General features: G+C 49.9%; 1 protein-coding gene across 1 annotated transcript in view; it reads right to left on the reverse strand.

Moving 5' to 3' along the window:
- Window positions 1-27,810, reverse strand: part of MAP4K5 (mitogen-activated protein kinase kinase kinase kinase 5) — a 577,489-nt gene that overhangs the window by 37,074 nt on the left and 512,605 nt on the right. The window contains exons 30-31 of the mRNA XM_086937299.1: window positions 12,668-12,738; window positions 12,406-12,461 (exon numbers count right to left, since the gene is read on the reverse strand). Of these exons, the coding sequence (XP_086793425.1) occupies window positions 12,406-12,461; window positions 12,668-12,738 (127 nt within the window). The remainder of the gene's footprint in view (window positions 1-12,405; window positions 12,462-12,667; window positions 12,739-27,810) is intronic.

Raw genomic sequence — 27,810 nt, forward strand, 5'->3', positions numbered from 1 at the left:
GATCTGATCTCTAAGCAGGAAATGTACACAAATGATTTGTGATGGTCTTTTTAATTGGCCTGTGACTCTTAGTGACTAAACAATCTGGAGTAGCGAGGGGGCCCAATTCAGGTTCGCTCTCAGTCGTAAATAGAAGTCATAGTACAATGCACAAGTTACTTACCTTCGGTAACGATAGATCTGTAAGAAACAGTAGTTAGTATTAGATTCCTTACCTTAGAATATCCCCAGGCGTCAGACTAGATCCGGAAACCTTTGCGTAGCAGTACCCCTGCGCGTCGGTAGGCGTTGTCTGCGGCTCCGCGTCCGTAGTCGGCGTCGTTGGCGCCGGGATGACGTCGCCGGAGTACTTAGACATCGCCCTCGCGCGCTGACGTCAGTTCTTATACACAGCTTTTCAGCGCCAGAAACGCAGAGCCATGATAAAAACCAACACTGGTGCCACGAAACTAGGGCCCTGAAAGGGGATGACCTTAACCTTAGATATCGGTTCGCAGAACGGGGAGGATGGGTGGGGCGGTAAGGAATCTAATACTAACTACTGTTTCTTACAGATATATCTTTACCAAAGGTAAGTAATGCAAATGCTACTTACCAGTATGCATCTGTTCTTGGCATGTAGGGCTGCTGACATTCATATCTGTGCATAGATCGCCACCTAGTGTTGGGTCCGGATGATTGCACATTGTTGTCCTGGAAGAGTCTTCGAAGTATCACGAGATAGGTGGCTCCTCCCCTGGACTACAGTGCGCATGGGCATCGCCCCCATCCCCAGATTGTTTTTAGCCATTGGCAGAGATGGAGTGAAGAATGTGAATGATGACCATGCCATGAGCATATGTATGTATATGAATGAATTCTGCAGCTGCTACAGGCGCCGGGGAGGAGGGTGGGCGATATGAATGTCAGCAGCCCTACATGCCAAGAACAGATGCATACTGGTAAGTAGCATTTGCAGTTCGAGGCATGTGGGCTGCTGAATTCATATCTGTGCATAGAATACATAGCAGTCCCTCCATTAACGGCGGCCGCCCGTGCCAGCTGCAGCAGTCTGAAAAAGCGTTTTTAGAACAGCCTGACCAACAGCTGCCTGCTGTTTGGAATGCACGTCTACACAGTAGTGTTTAGTGAAAGTATGTGTGGTAGACCATGTGGCTGCTCTACAGATATCTTCTAAGGGAATGTTACCTAGGAAAGCCATTGAGGCCCCCAACTTCCTGGTGGAGTGGGCCCTCGGTGGGATAGTGAGAGTACGCTTAGCTTTAGCGTAGCAGATCTGAATGCACTTTACTATCCACCTAGCAATCCCTGCTTTAGAGATAGCGTTTCCCTTGTGGTGAGTGGCAAAAGCAACAAAAAGTTGCTTGGTTTTGCGAAAATCTTTTGTCCTGTCTACATAATACATCAAGGCCCTCTTAACATCAAGGGTGTGGAGCATGCGCTCCGCCAGCGTCTCTGGGTTTTGGAAAAACACCGGCAATTCAATTGTCTGGTTTAAGTGGAATTGGGATACCACTTTGGGTAGGAATTTAGGGTTAGTGCGGAGCACCACCCTGTTAGCATGTACCTGGAAGAAAGGTTCTTGGATGGTGAGCGCCTGCAGCTCGCTAACCCTCCGTAGCGATGTAATTGCTACTAAGAACACAACCTTCCAAGTCAGAAACTGAAGCTCACAAGAGTGCAGTGGCTCAAAGGGAGGACCCATCAGCCTCGTAAGAACCACGTTGAGGTTCCATTCTGGAGCTGGTGGGGTCCTTGGTGGAATGACCCTTTTGAGTCCTTCCAGAAAGGCTTTGATAGCAGGGACCTTGAAGAGTGAAAGGTGTTGCCTATTCTGGAGGTATGCTGCCATAGCAGACAGGTGAATGCGGATGGAAGAGTATGCCAGATTGCATCGATACAGGTGGAAAAGATAGCAAATGATGTTTTGAATGGAAGCATCTAGAGGGTCAATATTGTGGTTAGCACAGTAGATGACAAACCTCTTCCATTTAGCCGCATAACAAGCTCTGGTAGTGGGCTTCCTTGCCTCCCGAATGATGCTCATGCAATCGGGAGGAAGATTGAGGTAGCCAAACTCTAGGACTTCAGGAGCCAGATCGCCAGGTTGAGCTGTTGCGGATCTGGGTGCTGAATGTCGCCATGGCTCTGCGTCAGAAGGCTGGGAGTGAGATGAAGCCTTTGATGCGGTACCACGGACAGTTCCAGAAACGTGGTGTACCATGGTTGGCGAGCCCACGTTGGAGCAACCAGGATGAGCGTCATCGAGTGCTGCCTGAGCTTGCGTGCCACCAGCGGTATCAGAGGTGCTGGGGGAAAAGCGTACGCAAATCTGCCTGACCAGTTCATCCACATCGCATTGCCCTGTGATTGGGGGTGTGGGAATCTGGCGGCGAAGCTTTGGCATTTTGCGTTCTCCCTTGTGGCGAACAGGTTTATCTCTGGATGACCCCACCTTTGGAAGTACGGTTGGAGTACTGATGGATGTATCTCCCACTCGTGCATCTGATGGCTGTGCCTGCTGAGCAGATCTGCCATTTGATTGTCCTTGCCCGGGAGATGCTCTGCCATGAGGAAGATGTTCCTCTGAATGGCCCACTTCCACATGCTCTGAGCCAGATGAGACAGCTGTGGAGAGTGTGTGCCTCCCTGCTTCTGAATGTAGTACATGGCCGTCATGTCCGTCCGGATCAACACGACTTTGTTGCACAGATGTACTTTGAATGCCTTCAAGGCCATGAAGATTGCCATCAGTTCTAACACATTGATGTGCATCTTCCTTTGCTGTAGTGTCCATAGTCCCTGCACAGTGTAATGGAGTACATGCGCTCCCCATCCCTGGAGAGAGGCGTCCGTCGTCAGGATAATCTGTGGGACAGGCTCTTGGAATGGTCGGCCCTTGCAAAGGTTGTGTGGATTCCACCAATGCAGAGAGTTGTATGCCCGACCGCTCACCAACACTAGGTCTGTCAGTTGCCCATGAGCCTGAGTCCACTGACGTGCAAGGCACTCCTGAAGCGGACGCATATGTAGTCTCGCGTGCGGGACAATGGAGATGCAGGAGGCCATCATGCCTATCAACTGCATGAACACCCTCGCTGGAAGCGAGTGTTGGGGTCTGAATCGTTGGATCAGCGCCTGGATACTGGCGATTCTCACTGAATTCGGCTGCGCGGTGGCTGCCAGAGTGTTGATCGTCGCGCCCAGGTACTGTCGCACATGGGCGGGCTGGAGATGGGACTTTGGGTAGTTCAGAGAGAATCCCAGATCGTGCAGGAGATGAATGGTGCGTGACACGTGGTCTACGCACTGCTGTTCTGTCCTTGCTTGAATGAGCCAGTCGTCCAGGTAGGGAAAGACGTGGACGTGCTGGCGACGGAGATGCGCAGCCACAGTCGCTAGGCACTTGGTGAACACTCTCGGTGCCGTGGTGACCCCGAACGGCAGAACCTTGAACTGGTAATGCTGGTCTAAGATCGTGAATCTGAGATACTTCCTGTGGGAAGGATGCAGGGGGATATGAAAATAGGCATCTTTCAGATCCAGCGTAGCCAGGAAGTCCCCCTGGTGAAGCAGGGGAAGCACCTGCTGCAACGTGAGCATATGGAAGTGCTCCGAGAGGATGTACCAGTTCAGGGGCCTGAGGTCCAGGATCGGCCTGAGGGATCCGTCCTTTTTGGGAATCAGAAAATACAGGGAGTAAACCCCTGTTCCCCGCTCTTGCAATGGAACGAGCTCTATTGCCCCTTTTTGCAGCATGACAAGAACTTCTTGCTGCAACAAGGTCAAGTGCTCGCCTGACATAGGACGGCTCCTTGGGGGTATGTCCGGTGGAATGGACGTAAGTTCCAGACAGTACCCGTACTGGATAATAGACCTCACCCACCTGTCCGTGGTGATGTTTTTCCACGCCGGCAGGAACTGCTGGAGTCTCCCCCCGACCGGTGTTGCATGGTCGGGGGGCAGTGACAAGACGTCACTGTTTGTTGGTGGTGGTGGACCTGGAACTATTGTTTCCACGTCCCCTGCCCTTGACATTATTGCCTCTGTAACCACCTCGACCCTTGTTGTTATACGAGGCTTGGGGGTTACTTTTGTAATATTGGGTTGACTGGGACGCCTGTCCCCTTGAGGTGCCTCTGGAGTTTGAGCGGCGAAAGGAACCACTCCGAAACTGCTGACTTTGTAGAGCCCCCATAGACTTGGCAGTTTCCGTATCTTTCTTCATTTTCTCCAGTGTGGCATCCACCTCAGGGCCAAACAGGTGGTCAGGATTCACTGTTTGATTGAGGATCGTAGTTTGGATGTCGGGTTTGGACCCCGAAATTCTAAGCCAGGCATGGCGTCGAAGCAGCACACTGGTATTGATAGCCCTGGAGGCTGTGTCTGCCACATCCAGTGCACATTTGATGGATGCATTCGTAATGAGTTTACCCTCCTGAATGAGCATCTCTCCCGCCTCCTTGTATTGGTCAGGCAAGTGTTGCAGTATGGCCTCTAATGTGTCATAATGGGCTCTATCATAACGTGCAAGTAATGCTTGGGTGTTAGATATTCTCCAGATATTAGCTGCCTGTGCAGCAATTCGTTTGCCTGAGGCCTCAAAGATCTTGGACTCTTTGTCTGGGGGAGGAGCGTCACCAGTAGTTTGAGAGTTCGCCCTCTTCCGAGCGTTGGAAACAACCAAGGAGTCCAATGGCAAGTGTCCCTTGATATATGTAGGATCAGTGGGCGCTGCCTTATATTTCCTGTCGATGCGAGGGTTGACCACCCGCGCTCGGGTCGGCTCCTTGAAAACCTCCGTTGCATGCTTAAGCACCCCCTTAAGCATCGGTAGTGTTTTGACTGACTTTTCGGCTACCGAGAAGGTGTCGAATAAGAAGTCCACATCCACGGGGTCCGAGTGCAGCTCGACGTCGTGGTTAGCCGCAGCTCTCTCAATCAGAGCATTGAAGGCCGTCGAGTCCTCAGTCGGGGAGGTCTTGGCCGCAAAAAGTTGAGTGTCCTGACCCGCCTGCGGGTCCTCCGTGTCGCCTCCGGCGGACCACGGAACGTGCTCCTCCTCCGGATCCGAGTACGCCGGATAGTCGTACTCGGCATCTTCCTCGTCCGCACCGGCTGCGGCGAAGTGCGTCGGCGAGTGTCCTAGGGTTTGTGGGGACACAGGTTCCACCAGAGCCGAAGAGTCCTCAGAGTCCCTTTTGTTTTTGAGAGGGATCTTAAAATGTTCCAACGCCGGCTCCGTTGTGATCTTCCTTTTGAGGAGCGACAGTTTTCCGGTGTTGGCGTCGATGAGTACCTCACGACGTTCTTCTTCAGCAAGCGGTTGGAGTCGAAGCTTCGACACCACCAAGGCAGCTTTCGGTGCCAAAACCTCCTTCGAGGGTCCACTCTGCTTCGGCGCGAAGGCCTTCGGCGCCGACTTGGGAGGAAAGGTGAAACGGATAGGCGTTTGCTCCTTCACCGGCTTAGGCGTGAGCTTTGGCGCCACAGTGCCCGACTCGGGAACCACACTGTCCTTTCGAATCCGCTGGAGGGATTCCGCCACCTTCTTCGTCAAGGCCGGAGAGGGCTTGACCGGCTCGAGCGACTTCTCAGCATCGAGAGCCCGATCACCCGAATGCGCCTTCTTCGGGGCCGACGCCCCATGGCTATGCGCGTCGTCGCCCTGACGCTTCCTCGGAGCCGACTTCGGGTCCACAACCCCTTTCGGAGCCGACTTCGGGTCCACAACCCCTTTCGGAGCAGACTTCGGGTCCACAACCCCTTTCGGAGCCGGCGCAGCCGCGTCGGACGCTTTCGCCTTCGGCACCGATCCCGATGGCTTCGGGTCGGCCATCTTGGCGTGGCTCTTCGAGTCGGCCATTTTGGTTTTCTTGGAAGTTGACGCCTCCAGAACCTTCTTCACCAGCGCAACTTTCACTTTCGGTTCCGCATCCGAGGGTGCGTGACCAGGTGCCTTCACTTTCGTTTTCTTCGACGCAAGTGATTGTTCATAAATGTCCGTGACCGGGCCCGGAGGCGGGGACGTAGGACTCATAGTCAGATCTTGGGTAAGGCCCGAAGGCGATCCCTCGACCTGGGCCGTATGAAGGGTAGTAACCCTTGAGTCTGTTTGGGGATGCTCCTCCTCCGAGCTATCACCCATCGTGGCAAAAGCCTGATCGTCGTCCCCTACCTCGTCGGTGACTTCGTCAAAGTTCTCCGCATCCTCGTCGTAGGGTTCCCCCTCGGATGCGGGATTAGAGTCCGAACCTTGCACGTCGTCTTCTCCCTCGACAGATTCCTGGAAAATGTCATCTGGTGGGGGCGCCGTAGCCGATAATTGAGCCTGGAGCCTATTGGCCCGACGAATCTTTAAAGTCTTCTTGCTCCGGAACTTCGAACACGCCATGCAGGTGTCTTCGCGGTGATCCGGTGACAAGCAGGTATTGCACACAGGGTGCACGTCGAGGTGTGAATATTTAGAGTTACACACCGGGCACTTCTTAAATGGAGTTCGCTCCATAGCAAGAGTGTAGTGTAGGCCCGACCGCGCCCAAAGCACGTGGAAGGGCAGCAAGAGATCGGAGCTGAGAGTCAGAAAGAAACCCGTACGTAACTATACCGACGCCCAGCCTAAAGACCTTTTGGTCTCGAGTCGAAGTTGAACAACTATCGGTTCCGACAGAGGGAACCGAAACACATCCGAACCCAATGGCGGAAAAAAACAATCTGGGGATGGAGGCGATGCCCATGCGCACTGTAGTCCAGGGGAGGAGCCACCTATCTCGTGATACTTCGAAGACTCTTCCAGGACAACAATGTGCAATCATCCGGACCCAACACTAGGTGGCGATCTATGCACAGATATGAATTCAGCAGCCCACATGCCTCGAACCTTGTGCATCTGAAAGAAACCGGTTAGTATTAGATTCCTTACCTTAGATTAGACACCCCAGCAATACCAACCCCGGTGGTGGGTCTGCGAACCAATAATCACACAAGAAAGTCCTGGAGGACGAAACGGCCAAAGAAGCCATTCCTCTGGACTTAGCTGTCCAGGCAGTAGTGTCATGCGAACGTGTGCAGCGAGGCCCACGTTGCTGCCTGACAGATGTCCTGCAAGGGGACTCCCCGGCCCAGGGCAGTAGTATCCGCTGTGGCCCGAGTGGAATGGGCCCGCAGCCCAACAGGAGGCTCCTTCTTAGCTAAAGAGTAGCATGCCTTGATACACAAGACGACCCTCTGTTTGTGCACCGCCCGTCCCTTCTTAGCGCCCACGTAACCAACAAAGAGTTGGTCATCCACCCGGAACTGGCGTGTGCGATCCAAAGAGAAAGAGAGCGCACGTTTTGGGTCCAGACGGTGGAGCAGCTCTTCCTCTTTAGAGGGATGCGGAGGCGGAAAGAAGGTAGGCAAGGTGATGGACTGCCCCATGTGGAAGGCCGTGACTACCTTGGGCAGGAAAGAGGGTCTTATCCGCAACACAAGCTTGTCCGGATGGACAGAAAGGAAGGGAGGCTTGGATAAAAGAGCCTGGAGCTCACTCACTCTCCTGGCAGAGGTGATGGCAACCAGGAAAGCAGTCTTAAGGGTAAGAAGATGGAGAGGACAGCTATGAAGCGGCTCGAAGGGAGCGCACATCAGAAAAGTAAGTACAAGGTTCAAGTCCCACTGAGGCATCACGAAAGGAACAGGGGGGGAACATGTGAGTGATGCCCTTCAAGAACCTATTAACAACCGGGGACTTGAACAAAGAAGGCTGATCAGGTAGCCTTAAGAAGGCGGAAAGGGCAGAAAGGTAGCCCTTGATAGTGCCCAGAGCAGAGCCCTGCTGGGCAAGAGAAAGCAGGAAGAGGAGAACCTCAGAAAGTGGATCCACAGCCTTTGCTGTGCACCATGCCACAAATTTGTTCCACCTGCAGGCGTATACCGACTTTGTGGAGGGACGCCTGGCTGCCAGAATCACATCACAAACTTCAGGAGGCAAGTCAAATGACCTCAAATGTCGCCGCTCAATCTCCAAGCAGAGAGGTGGAGACTGGACAGGTTCGGGTGGAGGATCGTCCCCTGCTGCTGCAACAGAAGGTCCTCCTGAAGAGGCGGACGAATCGGGGAATCGACAGACATGCTGAGTAACTCGGGATACCAGTATCTTCGTGCCCAGTCCGGAGCCACAAGGATTACTTGGGCCCGGTCGCGTCTGATCTTCTTCAGCACTCTAGCCAGAAGTGGTATAGGTGGAAAGGCGTACAACAGACCGCAGCCCCACTCACGACGAAAAGCATCTCCGAGCGAGTGCCGCCTTGGAAATTCTAACGCACAGAACTGATGACATTGCGCGTTCTCTTCTGTGGCGAATAGATCTAACCAAGGCTTTCCCCACTGCTGAAAGAGGCCTTGCGCCACGTCCGAGTTCAGACGCCATTCGTGATCCATCATGCACCGACGGCTGAGTTCGTCCGCCCTGGCGTTCAGGGAACCTGCCAGGTGTTGAACCACCAGGGTCACGCCCTGATGTTCCAGCCACTGCCAGAGGCGCAGAGCCTCTTGGCATAGGGTCCACGACCCCACCCCGCCCTGTTTGTTGCAGTACCACATGGCGGTGGTGTTGTCCGTGAACACCGGCACTACACTCCCCTGGACATAGGGGAGGAATGCCTTCAGTGCAAGCCGGATCGCCCGCAGCTCCTGAAGGTTGATGTGGAGCCAGGACTCCGCTGGAGACCAGAGGCCTCTGATCGCCACCTCTCCCATGTGGCCCCCAAAGCCCTGGAGGGACGCGTCCATCGCAAATACGTGCTCTGGTTGGCCAGTGTCAGCATCTTGAACTTCTCATGCCGGAGGAAGCCGTTGACGTTCCGCAGGTCCAAGATAGGGCGTAGGCCCCCTTTGCCCTTCTTGGGTACCAGAAAGTAGTGGGAGTAACAACCACACCCTACTTCTGGCCAAGGAACGTGCTCAATGGCCACTTTGGCCAAGAGAGCCGTACCTTCCTCTCGTAGAAGTTTCAAGTGATTCCCCCGACACGCGGTGGTAGTGCGGTGGCATGACTGGAGGGGTCGCCTCGAAGGGGAGGGAGTAGCCCCTTCGGACGATTTGCAGCACCCACCTGTCCGATGTGACAGTGCGCCAGTGGAGGTGGTGATGGCGAACCCTGCCCCCCACTGGCGTCACATGGGCCTGAAAGCTCGAACTAGGAAGGTTTTGAGGCGGATGCTGCAGAGGCAGGTGTGGACTGGCCTCACCGTTGTCCCCTACCGCCGCCACGGCGGTTTCCACGTCCGCCACCGCGCTGGACGGTAGTCTGCGGCCCGTGGCTGGCAGGACGTGTGGGGGCACCCCTTCCTTGGCCACGAAAGGAGCGAAAAGCAGCCGTTTGCTGGCACGGGCCGAGAGGCCCAAGGACCTGGCCGCAGCCCTGGAGTCCTTAAAGCGCTCAAGCGCATGGTCTGCCTTGTCGCCAAAGAGGCGACGGCCATCAAACGGCATGTCCATAAGGGTGTTTTGGACATCAGCCGAAAAGTTGGCGGACCTCAACCAGGCGTGGCGACGAATCGCCACCGTCGTTGCCATCACTCTGCCCAGTGAGTTTGTGGTATCCAGCCGACACCGGATGGAGTACCGTGCCGCATCTCGACCCTCCGCAAGGGCTTGGGCGAGTTCAGTCCGGACCTCCTCCGGACATTGTGGCAGCACTTCCGCGACCGTGTCCCACAGAGAGTGGGTATAATGGCCCAAGAGGCACGCGGTGTTGACTAACAGCAACCCTAAACTCAGAGAGGAGAATGACTTTTTTCCGTATTGCTCCTACCTCTTGGATTCCCGATCGGGGGGAGCCGTCGGGAATGCGGTCTGGGAGTTAGAGGCCTGGATGACCAGGCTCTCGGGGGATGGGGTGGGTGGACAGGAAGCAAGGGTGGCCCTGAGCCGGGCGGTGGCGTCTGGCCACGTTCCTATCTACAGGCTGACCTGTAGCGGGCCAGGACCAAGTGCCCAGAAGAACGTCAGACAAGGCCTCTTTAAACAGCAGCAGAGGCTCGGCCGAGCTTGCCTGCGGTTTAAGGACCTCAGTGAGGAGGTTAGTCCTCACGGCCGCGACGGGGAGCTTCAGGCCCAAGGCCTTGGCGGTCCGCGTCAGCACCACACTATAGGCAGCCCCCTCCTCCGTAGCCACGGTAGGAGGGGAGACAAAACCAGTGTCTGGCGAGGAGTCCAGACCACTGGCCTCCCCTAGCTCACCTGTCCAGTCCTGATAAGACTGGCACTCCTGTGCCAGAAAGTCCTCAGACCCCTCCCAATCCCCATCGCCACCCATCTCCTGAGACTCAGGACCAAAGGATGGGGCCGGGTCATGGAAGTAGAAATCTCCCATCGGTGTCGAGAGCGGCGCCGATTGAGGGAGGGATCGGTTACGGCGCCGCCCGGAGGCGACACCCTGGAGGCCGGCGTCGGCGAGGTCGTAAGGTCGACAGCCGACGACCCGGATCCGGATCCTGTGGGGGCCTGCGGCGCTGGGACCGAAGTCACCGGCGGCGTCGGAACCGAAGCACCCGACCCGCTGGGGCCGCCAGTCGGGGCCGCTGGGCCCGAAGGCGCCGGAGCGACCTCATGGCCGTGAGGAAGGCCTCAATATCCTCCGGCGTCGCGTTCTGCCCAGGGATTGACTGGTATGAAGTAGGCCGCAACGCCTGCGGCTCCGGCGGAGCCGCGAGGGCGGTGTCGCTCGAACCCCCGGCAGCGTCACGAGAGCGTCGGGGGCGTCGGAAGAGCGAGGACGTCTCTTCGACTTCTTGTGCTTATCGGAGGACTTCGAGCCCGAAGACGACTCCCGGAGCTATGGTGGCTCCGACCCCGCGAACGGTCCCTCGACCTCCTCGCGGACCGGGACCTCGAGCGGCGCGGGGCTGACTGCCGGAGCTCGAGTTGCTTGCGGGACCGCTCCAGTCTAGCTCTGGACGTCAGGGCCCGGCAGTCGGAGTAGGCCTCGTCATCGTGGTCGAGGCCCAGGTAATGAAGACACCGGCGATGGGGGTCGGTAACCGACATCAGTCGGTCGCAGTCAGCGCAGGGTTTGAACTCGGGCATCCCTAACGGCACCGTCGGAGTCGTTAAGACTTCGAAAAAGGATAAAAAATGATCGAAAAAGTTTAGTCAAAAATTGACTAAGGGTACCACTTTTTCCGGTCTGGCGCGGAAAAAAGAAGAACTGACGTCATCCGGCGTCAACGAAGCCGAAGACGGACGCGGAGCCGCAGACGACGCCTAAAGACGCGCGGGGATACTCCTACGCAAAAGTTTCCGGATCCAGTCTGACGCCTGGGGATATTCTAAGGTAAGGAATCTAATACTAACCTGTTTCTTTCAGATAAAAGGTATTAAACAGATGGTAATTAAGATTAAAGGAAATAAAGATAGGAAGAAAGTCCAGTTGCAATGATGTGTTTATGTAATCTACTCCACCGGATGCACGGAGAAGACATGATCCGTTTCAGCAGACAGGAACAAAAATTTAATTGTGGCTGTTTAGGGTCGTAGGGCAAACAGATGGTCTGATTTATCGAATACAAAATCCAATAAAGGAGCTAGCTCCCCCTGTTCCTCTATTGCCCCAAATAACTTCAACTCTAACATATAAGGAGGTTTAAATTTAGAGTCCTGGATTTCGAAAGATTAGACTACATGATAGTTGGAAAGCAAAAATGTAAACCATTGCTAGTGATGACACAAGTAATGTGCATCTTTGTTTTATTCTTTAATACACATATAATTGCAATGCTTTAGTTTACTATTTTTTTTGCTGTAGATAAATTAACTGGTGAAATTATTTTTTTAACTAAATGAATGTAAATTAAGTTAGCAGATTGACCAACTCTTCTCCAGAGATAACATTCCACAATTTAAATGTAACCTTGTGTTTGACAGGAACGTTTGCAGTAGATAGGGGATCATACAAAAGGAGGTGGCAGTGAATGGCCTCCCCTACTCCTGCCCCTTCATGTTTAGAAGACAAAACAAACATGGATAAATTAATGGGGAAATCAACAGCATTTTAACAGTGTTTACATTCAGCTACATAAGATTTACAATATTAGTTGTATGCATTCAATGTCCAATATCTGAAAAGTAACTTTGGCGACAGCTGTAAAGGTAACTTTGTTCAGGCTACATTGGTAAGGTTTATGCGTGAACACAAAAATAGTATTGGGATTGACTGAGGTTTTGGAACTAATACTTGCTCTTGGAATCGGAGAGACATACAGAATCATTATACGAAGTGCTCAGAGATCTTCTGTCAGAGGAAGCATATAATTCTATTTTGTACTTAAAGATAGTCAGATGCAATCTATCAATAAAAGAAATAACTGGATGAAGTGTGGAAATATTTTAATCGACTATTTCATTTTCAATAGAATAATATACCTGTCTGATCCCAACAATCGAAAAACTCTAGATTCATCTGAAATCTCCTGGGTAACCTTTAAATAAAAATATGTAAATATTAAAACATGGCCTATCACTAAATTGATGGTACAAAAGAAATCATTCAACATGAATTTACATTTGTCTTGATAACCACAAGAAGATATTAAGACCATCACTATACAGAATGAAAACAAAGAATCTCAGAAAAGACTTTATTACATATTAGAAAGTGTGTTTTAGAAAAATAATATTAACTTACTTCATTTGACTTGAAGTTTTTACCCTGCATTCCATGTTTCCAGAAAGCTAATACGCTATCTTGAAGGCACACTAAGGAAGAGCAAAGAAAAAAAACAATTACACTTTGAAATTTAGAGCCACTACTAAAAACAAGTTGAGTGGTTTAAACTTTAGTTAAATTTTCCACTGTATAGTCTGAAAAATAAACAATAGCAAGCTAATCCAATAAATTCTGCTCCTCGTCCACATTCTGTTATCTTGTTACCACTTGTTAGCAGCACCTCCTGAACTGGTACTGGATGCCAAAGCTGCAGATGGGCACCAGAGGGCAACAGAGGGCTGCAGTCCCTAATTTACATCCAGACTCCTCAATCCCAAACAGGTGTTGCACGCCCCCTCTATAACTGCATTCAAAGGCATGGGCCTTTAATGTTAGGTGTGCTCATACACACACTGTAAATGGCAATACTCTCTATACAGTTACTCAACTTTTTAAGGAAAACTCCATGGTCTAGAAAAATCTTCTCATCTGAGCTCAAAAGTATATGAAAAGAACACTACTTCACACATTGACAGTACATCTGCTAGAGGTTAGAGAAGTGACAGCCCTATGGACATTTGAACCTACTTTAGCCACAAGGTAGACTGTATTGGAGGCTTTGAGTTTGAAAATGCCTGAAGCAAACACCATCCCCGGTAGGGATTTTAACTAATTCACTTTGCCATCTTTGGGTGGGGGATGAAAGGCACTGGGATTCGCCCAATGTGATGGTGCTAAGACATGCCTGTAACAGCCTCTAAGGCATGGGATGCTATAGGAGAAATATAAACACAAATGAGGCTGGCTTATTCTTTTTAACTACTAGTCTGGGGACCGCTGGGATGGAGTGTTTTTTTTAAGGAAGAAAGAAATTGTTTATATCATCATTGAAATGCAATACAGGATCACCATTATGAGTCTCTTTGCCTCTGTGATATTGTTGATTCGGGTCTTCGGAATGCAAAAGGAGTTCCACACAGCATAGGACGACTACTCCACAGAGGAAGTCTCTTAAACAACAAGGAGTTCTACACACTTGATTAGTGCATGTCTTATAAGAGACCTGCATCAGTATAAACAGGGAACAGGTCACCTGAGCTGACCTACGTATCTTCTTTTATGTTTTCTCTCTGTTTATGGTAGAAGGATATTGAAAAGTGTTTGAGCTCTTCAGGCTTCTTGTGAAGAGGTGTTTTTATTTCCTGCAATAAGGTCCTGAAGGGTAAACTCAAATTGTACTTGTACTTAAGAGTCCAAGTCCCTGTGTGAGACCATGAATACATTTTACCTCCATCCCCTAATCTTACGGTACACAGGAGCAGAGCTCACACATGCCCATGCCTGACCTTTCCTTTAGCACCAAATAAAATCATCATGAGAGTCTATGAACAAAACTTGTCAGCAACAATGAGATGAAGAATTTAAACTCTAACCATTTGTGAGACAAGAAGACTACAAATAAAACAAAAAAAAGTTCAAAAAAGGGAAAATGTTAGAGGGAAAACGTGTAGGTTTCAGTCCCGTAATTCTTGGTCATCTGTGAGCAATATCATCTATATGAATCCATCATCTTACTTTAGGTGGATGCCTCTCGCATCCCCCTGGAGCCAGTAAACATATATTATTAGACATTTTCCAGATCCATTGTTATGCTCCTTTGAAGTAGATGTGTACGGGGAACTGCGGGAAAGGGTACCAACTAGCTCCTCAGCCCCACCTAGTTGCCGCTTTACATCTAAATAGAGAGGGCGCCCTTCCTTTATAGCGCACAGATGGAGCGCGACTCCCCTAAATGAGTTAGCCCTCCTATAGACAACCGCACATTTGCACGAGCATGTTAGCAATTTAGACTTTCAATTGCACTATGAAAATAAATAGAGTGCTACATACACCTGCATGCGAGTCTTTCTTCTATTTCCTCTACTACAGGCATCTCTCCGAGACAAAAGGAAGCTGAACACGCCCCGTGACACGTGCCCAGGCCAGAACACCTGACACCGCTAACAAGCAACACCTGGCTCTTTCCACAGGTATTTAAGCGCTCTCCACACTGAAGCTCACTTCCCACGGAGCCTCTGCCCGGACAACAGGTTCATTGCGGGCCCAGCGACATCGCGCAGTAAGTACCTGAACTCAACTTTGCTAACGGTACAGCCACCATTCATGCTGCCCCGGCCGTGTTTGTGTGTGCATCCTTTTACCGTTACCTTGTTGGGTGCAGACTACCCCCCTCCCCCAACATCCTTTTTACCCCAATTTAGAGAGCATATGGTCCTGGCCCCCGGCTGAGCTCCATGCTGAGTTGTTCGCTAAAATCAGGTGTAAGCAACTCCATTTTAATGTTTTTTATTCCTTCACCACTGTTTACGCCAACTGTGGTTACAGTACTTAGGCCTAATTTCACATATAATAACGCATATTGTGAGACCGGCCACACTTTCACTACCCGCCACTGACGCCAACACTGCCGCCTTGTCCGTGGTCACCTCTAGGCACCTGGCGCGGCCTCACTAAATGCTTTTAGCCCGTTACAAGGAGCCTTTACTTAAATGTTATGTCTCTCCTTTTTTACCCCCTACAAGTACAACTCGAGAAGAAACACCTCTTGCACATATAAGCACCGTAGCGTGTGCTTTACACACAGGGCACTGACAAACTCATACTAACCCCTGTAACACCCTACACATATAAGGTCCTGACGAAAGCCAGAAGAAAAGGCCTGGCTGAAACTAGTTGACCGCACAGGACCGCACAGGACCGCACAGGACGACGGCGGCCATAAGCCTACAGTGCACGTCCGATAGCCTTTATTTTTATTGACTGCCTGGGGCCCACCATTAAAACAGTCTTGGGACAACCAGAACAGTATTTTAAACCTCACTCAGTGCACACTCACAGCACCCTCACGAACCAAAAAACCCCGCTCTGCAGTAATCTGGCATCTAAGCACACCTGAGGTACACTCGGTACCTCGGGTGGAGCCCGATGATGAAGCATGCCACCAACTAGGTTGGTGGGTGAGGGCCTTCATAAAACCTAATGGTTTTCCTCCACCCGCAGACATACAAACAATTTAAACCAGAGCTAGTTCTCATTGATTACTAACAAAAACATTTTGAAACCTCGTGACAACGGGCGATTTAAATAAAAAACTTGATCAGGCAGCTACTAAAAGACAAAGAGCTGCTAAATAGTCATTAACAGTGCCAAAGGCAAGTGCTTGCTGGGCTAAGGACAAAACAAATAGGAAAAGTTCAGAAAACTTTGGCTGTCTGCCATTCATTTGTTGGGTGCAGCACCAATCCACAAATCTGTAACATAGGCTGCTGTACACTGATTTAGATGGGCATTTCACTGCCAGGGTGACATCAGCCTTGGGTGCGGATTGAAGGATGTTGACTATTGCTATTCGATCACCTAGCAGGGAGATGAAGAGTGTGCACATCTGGGTGCAATACACTGCCCTGCTGCTACGACAGAAGATCCTCCCAAAGTGGCAGCTTGATCGTAGGATAGATACTCAGGGGCAGTAGTTCTGGGTACCAAACTCTCCTGGTACAATTCAGCGTTCCTAGGATGACTTGGGCTTGGTTATTCCTAATCTTCAGACCTCGGGATTAGAAGGGTAGTAGCGGGAAGGCCTAGAGGAGTCCCGAGCTCCACTCTCGATGGAAAGCGTCTCGAACCGAGAGCTGCTTTGGAAAGTCCATTGTGAGGAAGTGCTCAAATTGTGTGTGAGTTCCCAGCAATGGCAAAAAGACGGAACTAGGACTTTCCGAACTGAAGGAAGATGGCTGGAGCCACTTCCGGGTACAACTATCATTTGTGAGCTGCTAGACGCCAGTGGCAGAGTTTGCCTGACAGGCGTTTAAAGATCCCACCCAGGTAGTTCACCGCCAGAGTAATCCCAGGTGGTCCTGCCACTTCCAGAGGCGGAATGCATGTTGGTCCAGCCACTTAGAGGCAGAAAGCCTACTGGCACACCCCCCCAGAAACCCACTGAAGCCATATGGAGTTTGGTGCTGTACAGGAGTACCTGCACCAGTTTTGATATATGAGGTGGGTAGGAAGTCCTTCAAAACCAAGCGACAAGTTGATGTGGAGTTACGTCCTCACTGGACACAGGAGGCCACTCATCTCTACCTCTCCCAGAGGGCCTCCCCAACCCAATAGTGATGTGTCTGTGAACACCATCGGCACTGGGTCGGGTAAGGAGGAGGGCCTGCCACTGACCCAATTGCTGTCCAGTAGATACCACTGCAGATCTCCTGTAGTCTTTTCTGATATTTGGATACATTCAGACAGATTTCCCTGATGGAATTTCAGGTTCACCTGCATAGCCCGCAGTAGGATGCAGTCGGCCAACAATCCCAGCACCCACACAGATGTCCAGGAACTGTACTAAAACTTCAAGCTCATAGCCTGAAAGTCCTGGACTCTCCGTTCTGGGGAAATGGCAGGTAACGGTACAGTATCCAGAAAGGCTGAGATTAAAAAGAGCATTTGCAAAGGAGTCGGGTGTGACTTTGGCTGGATTATAGTAAACCCTAATGATGTTCACGAGGTGGTATACAACTCCCTGCGCAGAGCATGCTTTCAATAACCAGTAAAGGACTGGTACCCCCAATCTCTACAGAGGTGCTGCAACCACCCCGATTACCTTCAAGAACATTTTAGGGGCACTCGTGAGGTCAAAGTGGAGCAATGCAAACAGAAAATGCCCCTGACGTATGTGAACCGCAAGTAGAAGCAGTGATTCTGGAGGATCGGGATGTGAAAATAAGAGTCCTGGAGGTCCTACGTCACCATCCAGCCTCCAGTGTCTATGGCAGATAGGACCTGGGCTAGCGTGAGTATCTAAAATTTGCCCTTCCACGGGAAGGCAAGGAGAGTGCAAATATCTAAAATAGGATGAAAGTTTCTTTCTTCAGCACAATGAAGTAGCAAGTGTAACACCCAGTTCCTACATTTGATGCCGGACCCTCTCTATGACCTCTTTGACAAAAAAGGCTTACACTTCCTGTCGTAAGACGGACACAAGGGCTTTAGCTAGCTATCCTGAGAGCTGTGGAAGTTGCAGCAGTGTAGAAAAGAAAGGTAGGGCGTAGCCTGATTACCAATTTGTAAGAGCTGCTTGTCTGTCATTATTGAAATATTGGATTCTGCCTGTGACAGGGTGCTTTTGGGCCTGCAAAGACGAACGAAAGCATACTAAAGTGGAGAGGGGTACTAAGCTGCAGTTGGAACCTGCTGTACTCCTCATCTCTGAGAATTTCGGTCTCAGCAACCAAAAGGTGGAAAAGTATCAGTTACCTACCTGCTGTAACAATCTTTCTGGAGAATACTCTACCTGTAGATTCTTCACCTGTTGAACAATCCCAGGAGTCCAAATTGATCCAGAAACTTCAAAGCTTGGAGGTCACCAGTAGAGGGAGCTGGGTTCGGTCAGCACCAGAAGAGAAGTGATGAACAAATTAGTCATCTTCTGTAACTCATTATCTGGTAGAGACTATCTAGCTGCAGATTCATTACCTTTGAATTTCCCAGGCTGGTACCGGAAACTTTTGCTGAGCAACACCCCTTGCGTGCAACGTCAGGTGGCTCGATTCTGCTCCACGTGACATTGCCAGCATCTCAGTGCTTAAATAGACGCCCGGACGTCAGCACTTTTCGGAACTGCAGAAAGGGGAGAGAGTAACCTTTTTCTACAATTTGTACGACCTATCAGTCTGCACTAATGGCTGTCAAGGTGTATAGAAAATGGGACACCCTTCCTCCCACAGGCCCCAGGTGAGGCTGAGAAAGAGAACTAGACCTGCTTTCCTTGTGGCACTGGGAAGGAGGATGAGCAAAAAGGAACGTTACAGGGTAGATCCTCAGCCCATTGCCTTGCCACGTCCTCTGTACTGTCTGACAATTAGATTCTGCTGCTGTTGTTGCTGCAGGACCAAAGGTGAGTACTGACAGGGACGAAAAGAGAATCCCCTTCTGAAACCTCAAAAGCAGTGAAAGCTTTTATATTATTCAGCAGGCTGACTTTATATCCAAAAAGCCGAACACCATAGAAAACAAAGGCAAGGAATTGAGCTGCGAGAATGATATTCTATAGGAATAGGGACAAGCTCATGCGCCGAGGACGAGGGTCCTGTTACAAAGGGAATATATCTAGGAGACCTACCTCTTGGACACTTTTTGTCATTTTTCTTGTGCTTGCATCGCTTCTTCTCAGACCTCGTCAAAGGGGGCAGAGAGCGATAAGGTCGCTTGCAGTGACGTTAATTGTTCCTCAACATGATGTTTGCCTTATTATCCTTCATGGCCTTGGGATCATGCTGAGGCATGAAGAACACAACTTAGTGCTGTGAACACCAAATCAAGTGGAATGGGGAACAAGTCATCGCTGTCTCCTTCACTTGTTTCAACACTCTCCGTATGCTCTGCAAGATCTACAGATGGATTCCGACAGACAATAGCAAAACAGTCACCCAGGCCCTAGTCAGCAGCAGACTAAATTACGGAAACGCCCTCTACGCCGAAGCCCCGTCCAAGCTCATCAACAGAATTCAAAGAATCCAGAATGCCTTGGCACGCCTGATCCTCGACGTCCCGCGCCACAACCACATCACCCCCCACCTGAGGAACCTGCACTGGCTCCCTGTCGACAAAATAATCTCCTTCAAACTCCTGATCCACGCACACAAGGCACTCCACAGGACTGGCCCAGCCTATCTCAACAGCCAACTCTCCTTCTACGTACCCAACAGGAAACTTTGCTCCGCAGACCTCTCCCTGGCTACCGTCCCACGCATCCGTAAAACCTCAGCCGGAGGCAAATCCTTCTCCCACCATGCCGCCAAGACCTGGAACACCCTACCCCTCACCCTAAGACAAACCGAAGACTTTCTATCCCTCAGGAAACTACTCAAGACCTGGCTGTTCGACCAGTAGCTGCAGCACCCTCTTCCTCCCCTCCCTTCAGCGCCTTGAAACCCTCGCGGGTATGTAGTGCGCTTTACAAATTATCTGATTGATTGATTGATTGACATTTGCCCTTCACAGTCACTGCAACAACTAAACTCTGGCCTTTCTTGGTGGTGGAAGGTGGGGAGAGGCATTTCTAAAGAAGGTACTGCGCAGTTTCAGTTTGTGAGGAAATATATAATTCAGGAAAGAAGCTCTGGGTCCCCATCAAAGGCGCTAAAAGAAAAGGAACAAACACATTTGCTAAACACTATTGTCTAAACGCCAAAGTAAGAAGGGATGGTCACTTCACCAGGTTGGTCCACCAGGACTTTCTGGTGGCAATCATCCATCAACCCTCCTCATAGGTGAGGTATTGCTGTGGAATCTGTTCTCCATGTGAGGAATCTGCAGGTAGAATTATTTATCAGAAGAAAAAGTTACTTACCTGCAGTAATAATGTTTCTGGTGGACACTCTACCTGCAGATTTCTCACCGAGCAACCCTCCTCCCTGTTTGATAGATCATTTCTACACACCGATTAATAAGATCCCTTTGCTACTGACTGCCGCAATGCTTTGACGTTTCCAGACCCAGTCTGATGCCTGCGGTTGTTATATAGGTGAGAAATCTTCAGGTATAAGTATCCATCAGACGCCTGTTGTGTAGAAGGATGGTTCTGGCGTTGATGGGAAAGGAAAGCCTTTAGTGTAGCTATGAAGAGCTTGAAATTGTTGGCGAAATTGCCTTGGGGGAACAGAAAGGCCCAAGGACATGCTGTGGCTCTTTTCTCCTTAAAAGGCTTCAAGACGGAGTCTGCTTCCCTACCAAAAAGGCAGGATTCGTCAAAAAGAATGCATATTAACAATGCGTGGATGTCCTCAGACATTTATTTGAGACAGTGCCTAAGCAGCTTGAACTCTGGGGTTATAAGGAATTATACATCCCTTGCACACAATAAATTTGGATGAAAAGTCTGGATGAAGAACAAGGCGAAGAAGTGGATCAGAAAGAACCGATGTCAAAACGCAATGGTGGCACTTACATGCGACTCCACTTGTTGCTTTAAGAGCGGAATGGCGTTGGGAGAGTAGCCGCACGGTTCCACTTAACAGTGGAAAAGAGAACTGCTCTAAATCTTTTTGGATCCAGGCTTACGCTTGGAGATAATTCACAAGATGAAGAATGAGGGGTAAGAAGTACTCAGAGTATACATATGGAGACCCTGGATTGATACGCTCATGGATTAAAACTTTGTGGACAATTTACGTACTTTCATATAGGAGTTCTTTCACTATAATGAAGGGAACAACAAACAGCACAGCAGCTGAGTGGAAAACATTTAAGCTGGCCTTTAGAGGGAAATGAATATTGCAGATCTATGGCACAAATGCGAGGGTCCTGGCTGAAGAATCTCTGCCAGAACATTTGACTTTGTTTCAATGGAGGGCACCAAATATTTGGCACTTCAGCTGTCCTCCTGACCACCCGTGCAAAGAACTTTCTTCTGCTCGTGATCCATGTGGTGAGTCAAGTTCAGCTTCAGGAAATGAGTCCAACACATTGTCATTTTGTAGGCTTAGGTAGAACACATCAGTGTAATGAGGAGGAGTGGAGCACCTTTATACGTTATGTTATATTCATTTCTAAAGCGCAGCGGTTACCCAAAGGTGTCCTGGCACTAGCTACTATCCTCTGAGCACTACGCATTGTGGAAATGTTACACGTTAAAAAGCCAGGTATTTAGACCTTGCCTGAATGCCAAAAGATCAGTGGCATTTCTCAGATGGAAGAGGAGGTCATTGCAGGCCTTTGCAGCACAAACTTTAAATCTTCTCCCTCCCCACGTAGCTTTTTTAGCGGTGGCTACTGTCACCAATTTAGTTCCTAAGGAGCGATGGGAATATACCACTGAAACGTCCACTTCAGATAGCCGGTCCTATTCCTTGTAGGGCCTTGAAAACGGTGCATAAGGATTTAAAACACACCCGTTTCTTATTGGAAGCCAGTGAAGTCTTTTGATTTCCTTGGAGATTGAAGCAAATTTAGATTTTAGATGTGCTGGAAAGCAGTCTGTTCTGCAACAGTTGAAGTTTATTAAAAAAAACGTTCTTGTACGTTTAGGTAAAGACCATTACAATAGTCCAACCTTGATAAGATAAGTGCTGTAACGACTGTCCGCAGACTGTCTGCCAGCAGAAAGGGCAGTATTTTTTTGATCATTCTGAGGGAGAAGTGGCTGACGCCACAGCATTAATTTTATCACCACAGTTAAGCTGGTCATCAACTATAACTACCAAATTCTTTAGTTTCCTGTTTTTCTGGCCACCAATTTGGGGTCCAAAAGTTGGCATGATTTCCAAACATGATGACCCCAAACTGAGCTTCAGGCAATTCTGTGTCATCCACCTCTTGAGTGCTTCCATACAATCATGCAACCTTTTACTTTTTCCTAGTTCCTGTCCTGTCAGCAGAGAGACAACAATTTGCATGTCATCCGCATAAGAGGTAAGGAAAAATCCAAAGGAACTGATCAAGGCGGCCAAGGATGATACATAAACATTAAAAAGTGTAGGACTAAGGGATGACCCCTGGAGTAAAATTTGCCCAATGACACAATTTGTGATCTGTCGGTTAGGAAGTATATCGGTAGCTTCCACGCTTTACCCTGGATCCCGTATGCTGACAGTCCATCCATCATCCATCAACAGATCATGATGGTCCGTATCAAAGGACGTAGAGAGATCAAACATAATTAAAGTGGCCTTACCTACCTGATCTAGTGCTTCCCTCATTTCTTCTGTGCATTTAATGAGCGCAGATTCTGTGCTGTGCCCTTCTCTGAAACCACATTGAGTGGGGCCCATAGTATGATTTTCACGTACAAAGGCACTGAGCTGCAAATTTATTGTTTTCTCTACCAATTTTGCTGGTAGTGGGAGGCGCGAAATTGGTAGAAAATTATTAGGATCTTTAGGGTCCAAATTGTGTTTCTTTAGCAGCGGAAGTATAGAGGCTAACTTCCAGGATTTGGGGATGTGCGCTGATTCAAACATTGTATTAAACAGAGTGAAAGGGCAATAGGTTCCGGGGCAAGTCTGACCACAGAGACTGGGTAGGGATCATAGGGGGGAACTTGATTTCGTTGAGGTGAGAAGCATTTCTAGTGTCACTGAAAGATAACGGCGAAAATTTATCAAATATGGAAGAGAGGCCAGAAAGTGGTTTATTTCCCTCAATTAGAGCTTCTGTCCCAACTGGTCTAGGGAGGTTGAAAGCCGAGAAGAGGACTCCACCTTATTCAGGAAACACGTGGTAGTGTCCTCACACAGTTCCTGGCTCGACTGAATTTTAGCTGGACAGGGGGAAGTCAGATACAGTTCTAAAAAGTTAGTTAGAAGAGTTTTTTTTGCTAGGTTGATTCGGTTTGCCAAAAACTTTTTCTTTACATTGAATAAAAGTTGTTTGTAGACCACAAGGCTCTGTTTGTATATCTCTTTCTCCGCTTCCTTATATTCTTGCCTCCAATTCCGTTTGTAGCGTTCACAAATACGTTTTTTATTTCTAAGTTCCTCCGTATACCAGGGAGCAGTTGGTTGTGATCTTTTGGGAAACAGTTTTTACTGGGGTTAGTTTTTTGAAAGCGGTGTCCACCCAGTTAGTGTACTGGGTGGTGGCCTCCTCCACTTCTGTGGGCTTCAAGCCTGCAGTTGTAATAAGCACATCTTAATTAATTAATTAATTAATAGGGATTTATAGAGCGCAACTTAACCCGTAGGCATCAAGGCGCTGGAGGATGGTAAACGGAAAGCTCAAGAGTCACCAAGGGAAAAGTTAGAGATATGCTCCTTGAAATAACCAGGTCTTAAGAGCTTTACGGAACAGGGTAACGAGATTTTCTAGTTCTGCGTCCTTAATTTGATTCCAGACCCTTATCTCAATCGGACTCCACGTCGATGAGGTGATGGTGGAAACAGCCCCTGAAGATGTGCAGGGTGGGGGCGCGTCTGATGTTGATCAGGAGCTCGTTCAGGTCTTGGCGGCGACATAGGAGAAGGTTCTTCCACCCGTTTGTGCTCTGCGGATGAGTGGGGGTTCGACAAGGGCAAGGTCGGCAGACCGGAGGTTCCTCTTGGGTACGTGGAAGGAAACTTTGGGGTCCGGTGTTGTGGAGGTGTGGGTTAGTATCTTGAAAGTTATTCTCTTCTCAAAGGGGAGCCAGTGGAGGTTACGCAGGCGTTGGGTGATGTGTTTGTGTCATGGGACGCTGAGGATGAGTCTGGCTGCAGTGTTCTGTATGGTCTGGAGTTTGCGGAGCAGAGATTTGTTGATCCCGGCGTAGAGAGCTTTTCTGTAGTCCAAGCTCCTTGTTATGAGTGCGTGGGTGACAGTCATCCTTGATTCGAGTGGATCCATTTGGTGGTCTTTCGGAGGATGCGGAGGGTGTTGAAGCAGCTGAAGGCGACGGTGTTGACCTGTCGGGTCATGGAGAGGGAGGAGTTTAGTACGATGCTGAGGCTTCCGGCGTTTTCCATAGGGTGGGAAGGCTGCCGAGGGCGGAGGGCCACCAGGTGTTGTCCCATGCAGAGAGGGAGGGTCAAAGGACGAGGACCTCCGTCTTCTCCGAGTTGAGCTTCAGGCAGCTGCTGCTCATCCAGGATGTGACGTCCTTCATTCCTTCCTCGAAGTTGAGTCTGGTGATGATCGGGTCCTTGGTGAGGGAGAGGATGAGCTGGGCGAAGACAGCATTGGATATTATGCTGAGTTTGTGCTGTCTGACGATAAGGGGGGACATGTATATGTTGAAGAGCGTGGGGCTGAACGACGATCCTTAGAGTACTCCACAATTGATTTCCATAAGTTCGGAGAGGAAGGGTGGCAGTCTGATTCTGTGGGTTCTGCCAGTGAGGAAGGAGCAGGGCATGTTGAGGGCAGTTCCCTGTATTCTGGCATCGTGGAGTCTGGCAGTGTGTGTGCGGTGGTAGACAGTGTCGAACGCTGCAGAGAAGTAGAGTAGGATCAGGGCTGCAGTTTGGGAGTATGTCGTCTGTGGTGGCGAGTAGAGAGGTCTCGGTGCAGTGGTTGCGGCGGAATCCAGATTGGGAGGGGTCAAGAATGACGTTTTCTTCAATTAATTTTGTTAGTTGGGTGTCGAAGGTCTTCTCTCTGACTGCCCGTGAAGGGGAGGAGAGAGATAGGATGGTAGTTCTTGAGGTCCATGGGATCTACTAGGGGTTTCTTGAGCAGGAGTCGGACTTCTGCACATTTCCAGTCGTCAGGAAAGATGCCGGTTTCAAATGTGCCATTGGTTGTGAGTCGTAGTTTCGGAGCGATGGGGAATCCTGAGTGGATGCCTTTCATGGTCGATGTGGTGTCTTCGGTGGTGACTGGGGTCCAGAAGGAGATGGTGGGCTGGCTGGTGTTGCTGGAGTAGAAAGTAGTTTCAGAGTCAGGTGTCTGGTCATTGAAGTTGTCGTAGAGGCCCTTGATTTTCAGATGGAAGTAGGAGCCGAGCTTGTTGCAGAGGTCCTGGGAAGGGGTGATGTACGTGGTTTCGCTGGGGGTCTTGGTGAAATCCTGGATGACGCCGAAGAATTTCTTGGAGTTGCTGGCGTTGGCGAAGATCTTGTTCTGGATGAATGTCCTTTTGGTGGATCTGATGCTTTGGTGGTACTACGTCATGGCGTTCTTGTAGGTGGTGCGATTTTCCAAAGTTTTGCTGTTTCCCCGGTTTTTCTTGAGAAGTATGCAGGTGTGCCTGGATTCTTGGAGGTCAGCGGTGAACTAGGTGGCCTTCCTGAAGCACGGTCTGTCGGGGTTACGTAGGGGTGCGAGCTAGTCTGCGCAGTTGGAGATTCATCTGTGGAGTTCTTTGGCTGCGAGGTTGGTGTTGGTCGAGGTGATGGGGCATCGCAGTTGAGGGTGGAGTTGAGCTGCTCCTCTGTGACTTTGCTCCACTTCCTTCGTGGAGGGCAGGGTGCAGGTTTGGGCGGCGTGGGTTTGTTGGCAAGGAAGTGCACACAGTGGTGGTTTGTCCATGGGGGTTGCGTGTGTGGCTGAAGTGGATGTTTCCACCTGCGACGATGGGGTCGAGGAGGTTTCCTTCCTTGTGGGTAGGCGTGGTGACTCGCTGTTTTAGTCAGATGTTGGCAAGGTTGCCGAAGACGGTGTTGGTGAGGTCGCTGGGGTTGTCGAGGTAAAGCTCCAAGCAGGAAAAGTCCAGACTTTGCATCTAGGAAAGTCAACATCAATCGGATGCTTCTTGTAGTCAAGTCCGGTGAAGCTTCCTACCTTCAGACTTAGACTTTTCTCTGGAAGTCGGATTTCCTCAGCGGGGCATGGCTGCAGGTTGTAGCTGAATAGGGTTTAACATCATAGGATGCATGTCTACGTTGGGCCCACTGAATAAAAGGTGCTGCTGTGGAGAAGAAAATAGCAACAGCTGTGGCGAAATCAGGCCAGTTGGTGATGTATCCTCAGCGGATCGGTTGGTAGGCTGGTCCTGGTCCCATGACCGTTCTCCAGGTACAAGTTTGGCAAAAAGTTTCTAAGTCACAGGTTTTTAGTTCAGGCAGGAGGAATACTTAGACATCAGTCATGGGTTCCAGTACTTGGGGATCAGGACTCACTCCACCAGAAGCCACCAGCAGGGTCCAGGGCATTTCAAGTTGAAATTGGTCAGCTGGCTTCTTCTAGTAAAGTAGCCTTCTTGCATCGTTTGCATCCCTGTTGCTTAACAGATTGTCAGTTAAAAGACCATTGGGTCCACTTCTTTGTCCTGGGTGCAAATTGGAGCAGGTCCAGCCCTCAGAAGTCTCCTCACAGGTCTCAACAGCAGGTCCAGTCATCCACTGTCTCCCACAGGTCCAGTACTGTTTCCAAGAGGGTGCCCAGGTGTGCCATATTTTATGCCTGGCACAAACCTGTGTGTTGGGGGAGGGTAGGGGAGGGGGGAAGGGTGGACTCGTGGCCCTTCCCTAACCAATAGGAAATACATTCCCTGTAGTGACCCTACTGACATTTGCAACATTCTTGTATGCCCTATGTTAGACCTGGCACCATTGGCGTGGGTCTCCATTCTATTTTTGCCTCTACTTCCTGTGTTGTGCTATGTGTTGGACTCTGCTGTTCAGTGCCAAAGTGCAAGTGCTCCCTTTGTGAATAATTGTGATAGATTAGTGATTCCATGATTGGCTGTTTTATTTTCTTGTCAGACACTAGTACAGTGCACCATGTGTGCCCAGGGCCTGTAAATCAAATGCTATTGGTGGGCTTGCAGCACTGATTGTGGCACCCACAGAAGCAGCTTGTAAAATGTGGCTCTGGCCTGCCATTGCAGAGCTTGTGTGCAGTCTGGGACTGCCATATCGACTTGGCAAGTGCACACACTTGCCAGTCCCTAAATCTTCCCTTTTGTACATATTAGTCACCCCTAAGGTAGGCCCACGGTACCCCTAAGGGCAGGGTGCATTGTATGTGAAAGGTAGGACATGCCCTGATGTGTGTGGCATGTCCTGAAATACTGCCAATTTCGTTTTTCACCATTGCAAGGCTATCTGTTCCCATCGGCCAGAAGGGGGAGTTAGTTTATAACATCTTATACACATAACTGACCCTAGGAACAAGATAGGAAAATTAAGTTTAGTACGCCTGAACTCAGAATGTTAAGATGCATCTTTTAGTGAGGGTGATTTTTATAGTCTGTAAATACCACTTTTAGAAAGTAGGTATTTTCTTGCCTAACCATCCAGTGTGCCTCTGCTAGGTTTGTGTATTGCAGGTCTGGCTTTTGGATGACAGAGGGCTGGAGAGGGCTGTGGCTCCAAAAATCTTATGAGTCAGGTCAGGGCAGAATAGGGATGCATTTGGAGTAGGGGGAGGAGATTTCCTTTTCACCTGAATGGGCCTGGTCTGCCTGCAACAATAATGTCTCTACCTCCTCCCAGGAAGCTGCACCAATGAAGACTGAACGGGTTTTGGCTGGGTACAGACACTCTCTGCCTTGAGAGAACAAAGGATTTTGTGGTATAAATATTGGGACCCAGCAATTAGAGCGCACTTTCGTTTGATCTAGCTCTGCATCCTCTACAGATCGTATGCTTCAAGAATGGTGCAAGTACACATTAGGGGTGGAGGTTCTGAGGTTCTGAGGAGTGCGCCAG

This window comes from Lissotriton vulgaris, chromosome 9 (assembly GCF_964263255.1).
Source record: "Lissotriton vulgaris chromosome 9, aLisVul1.2, whole genome shotgun sequence".
Taxonomy (NCBI): Eukaryota; Metazoa; Chordata; class Amphibia; order Caudata; family Salamandridae; genus Lissotriton; species Lissotriton vulgaris.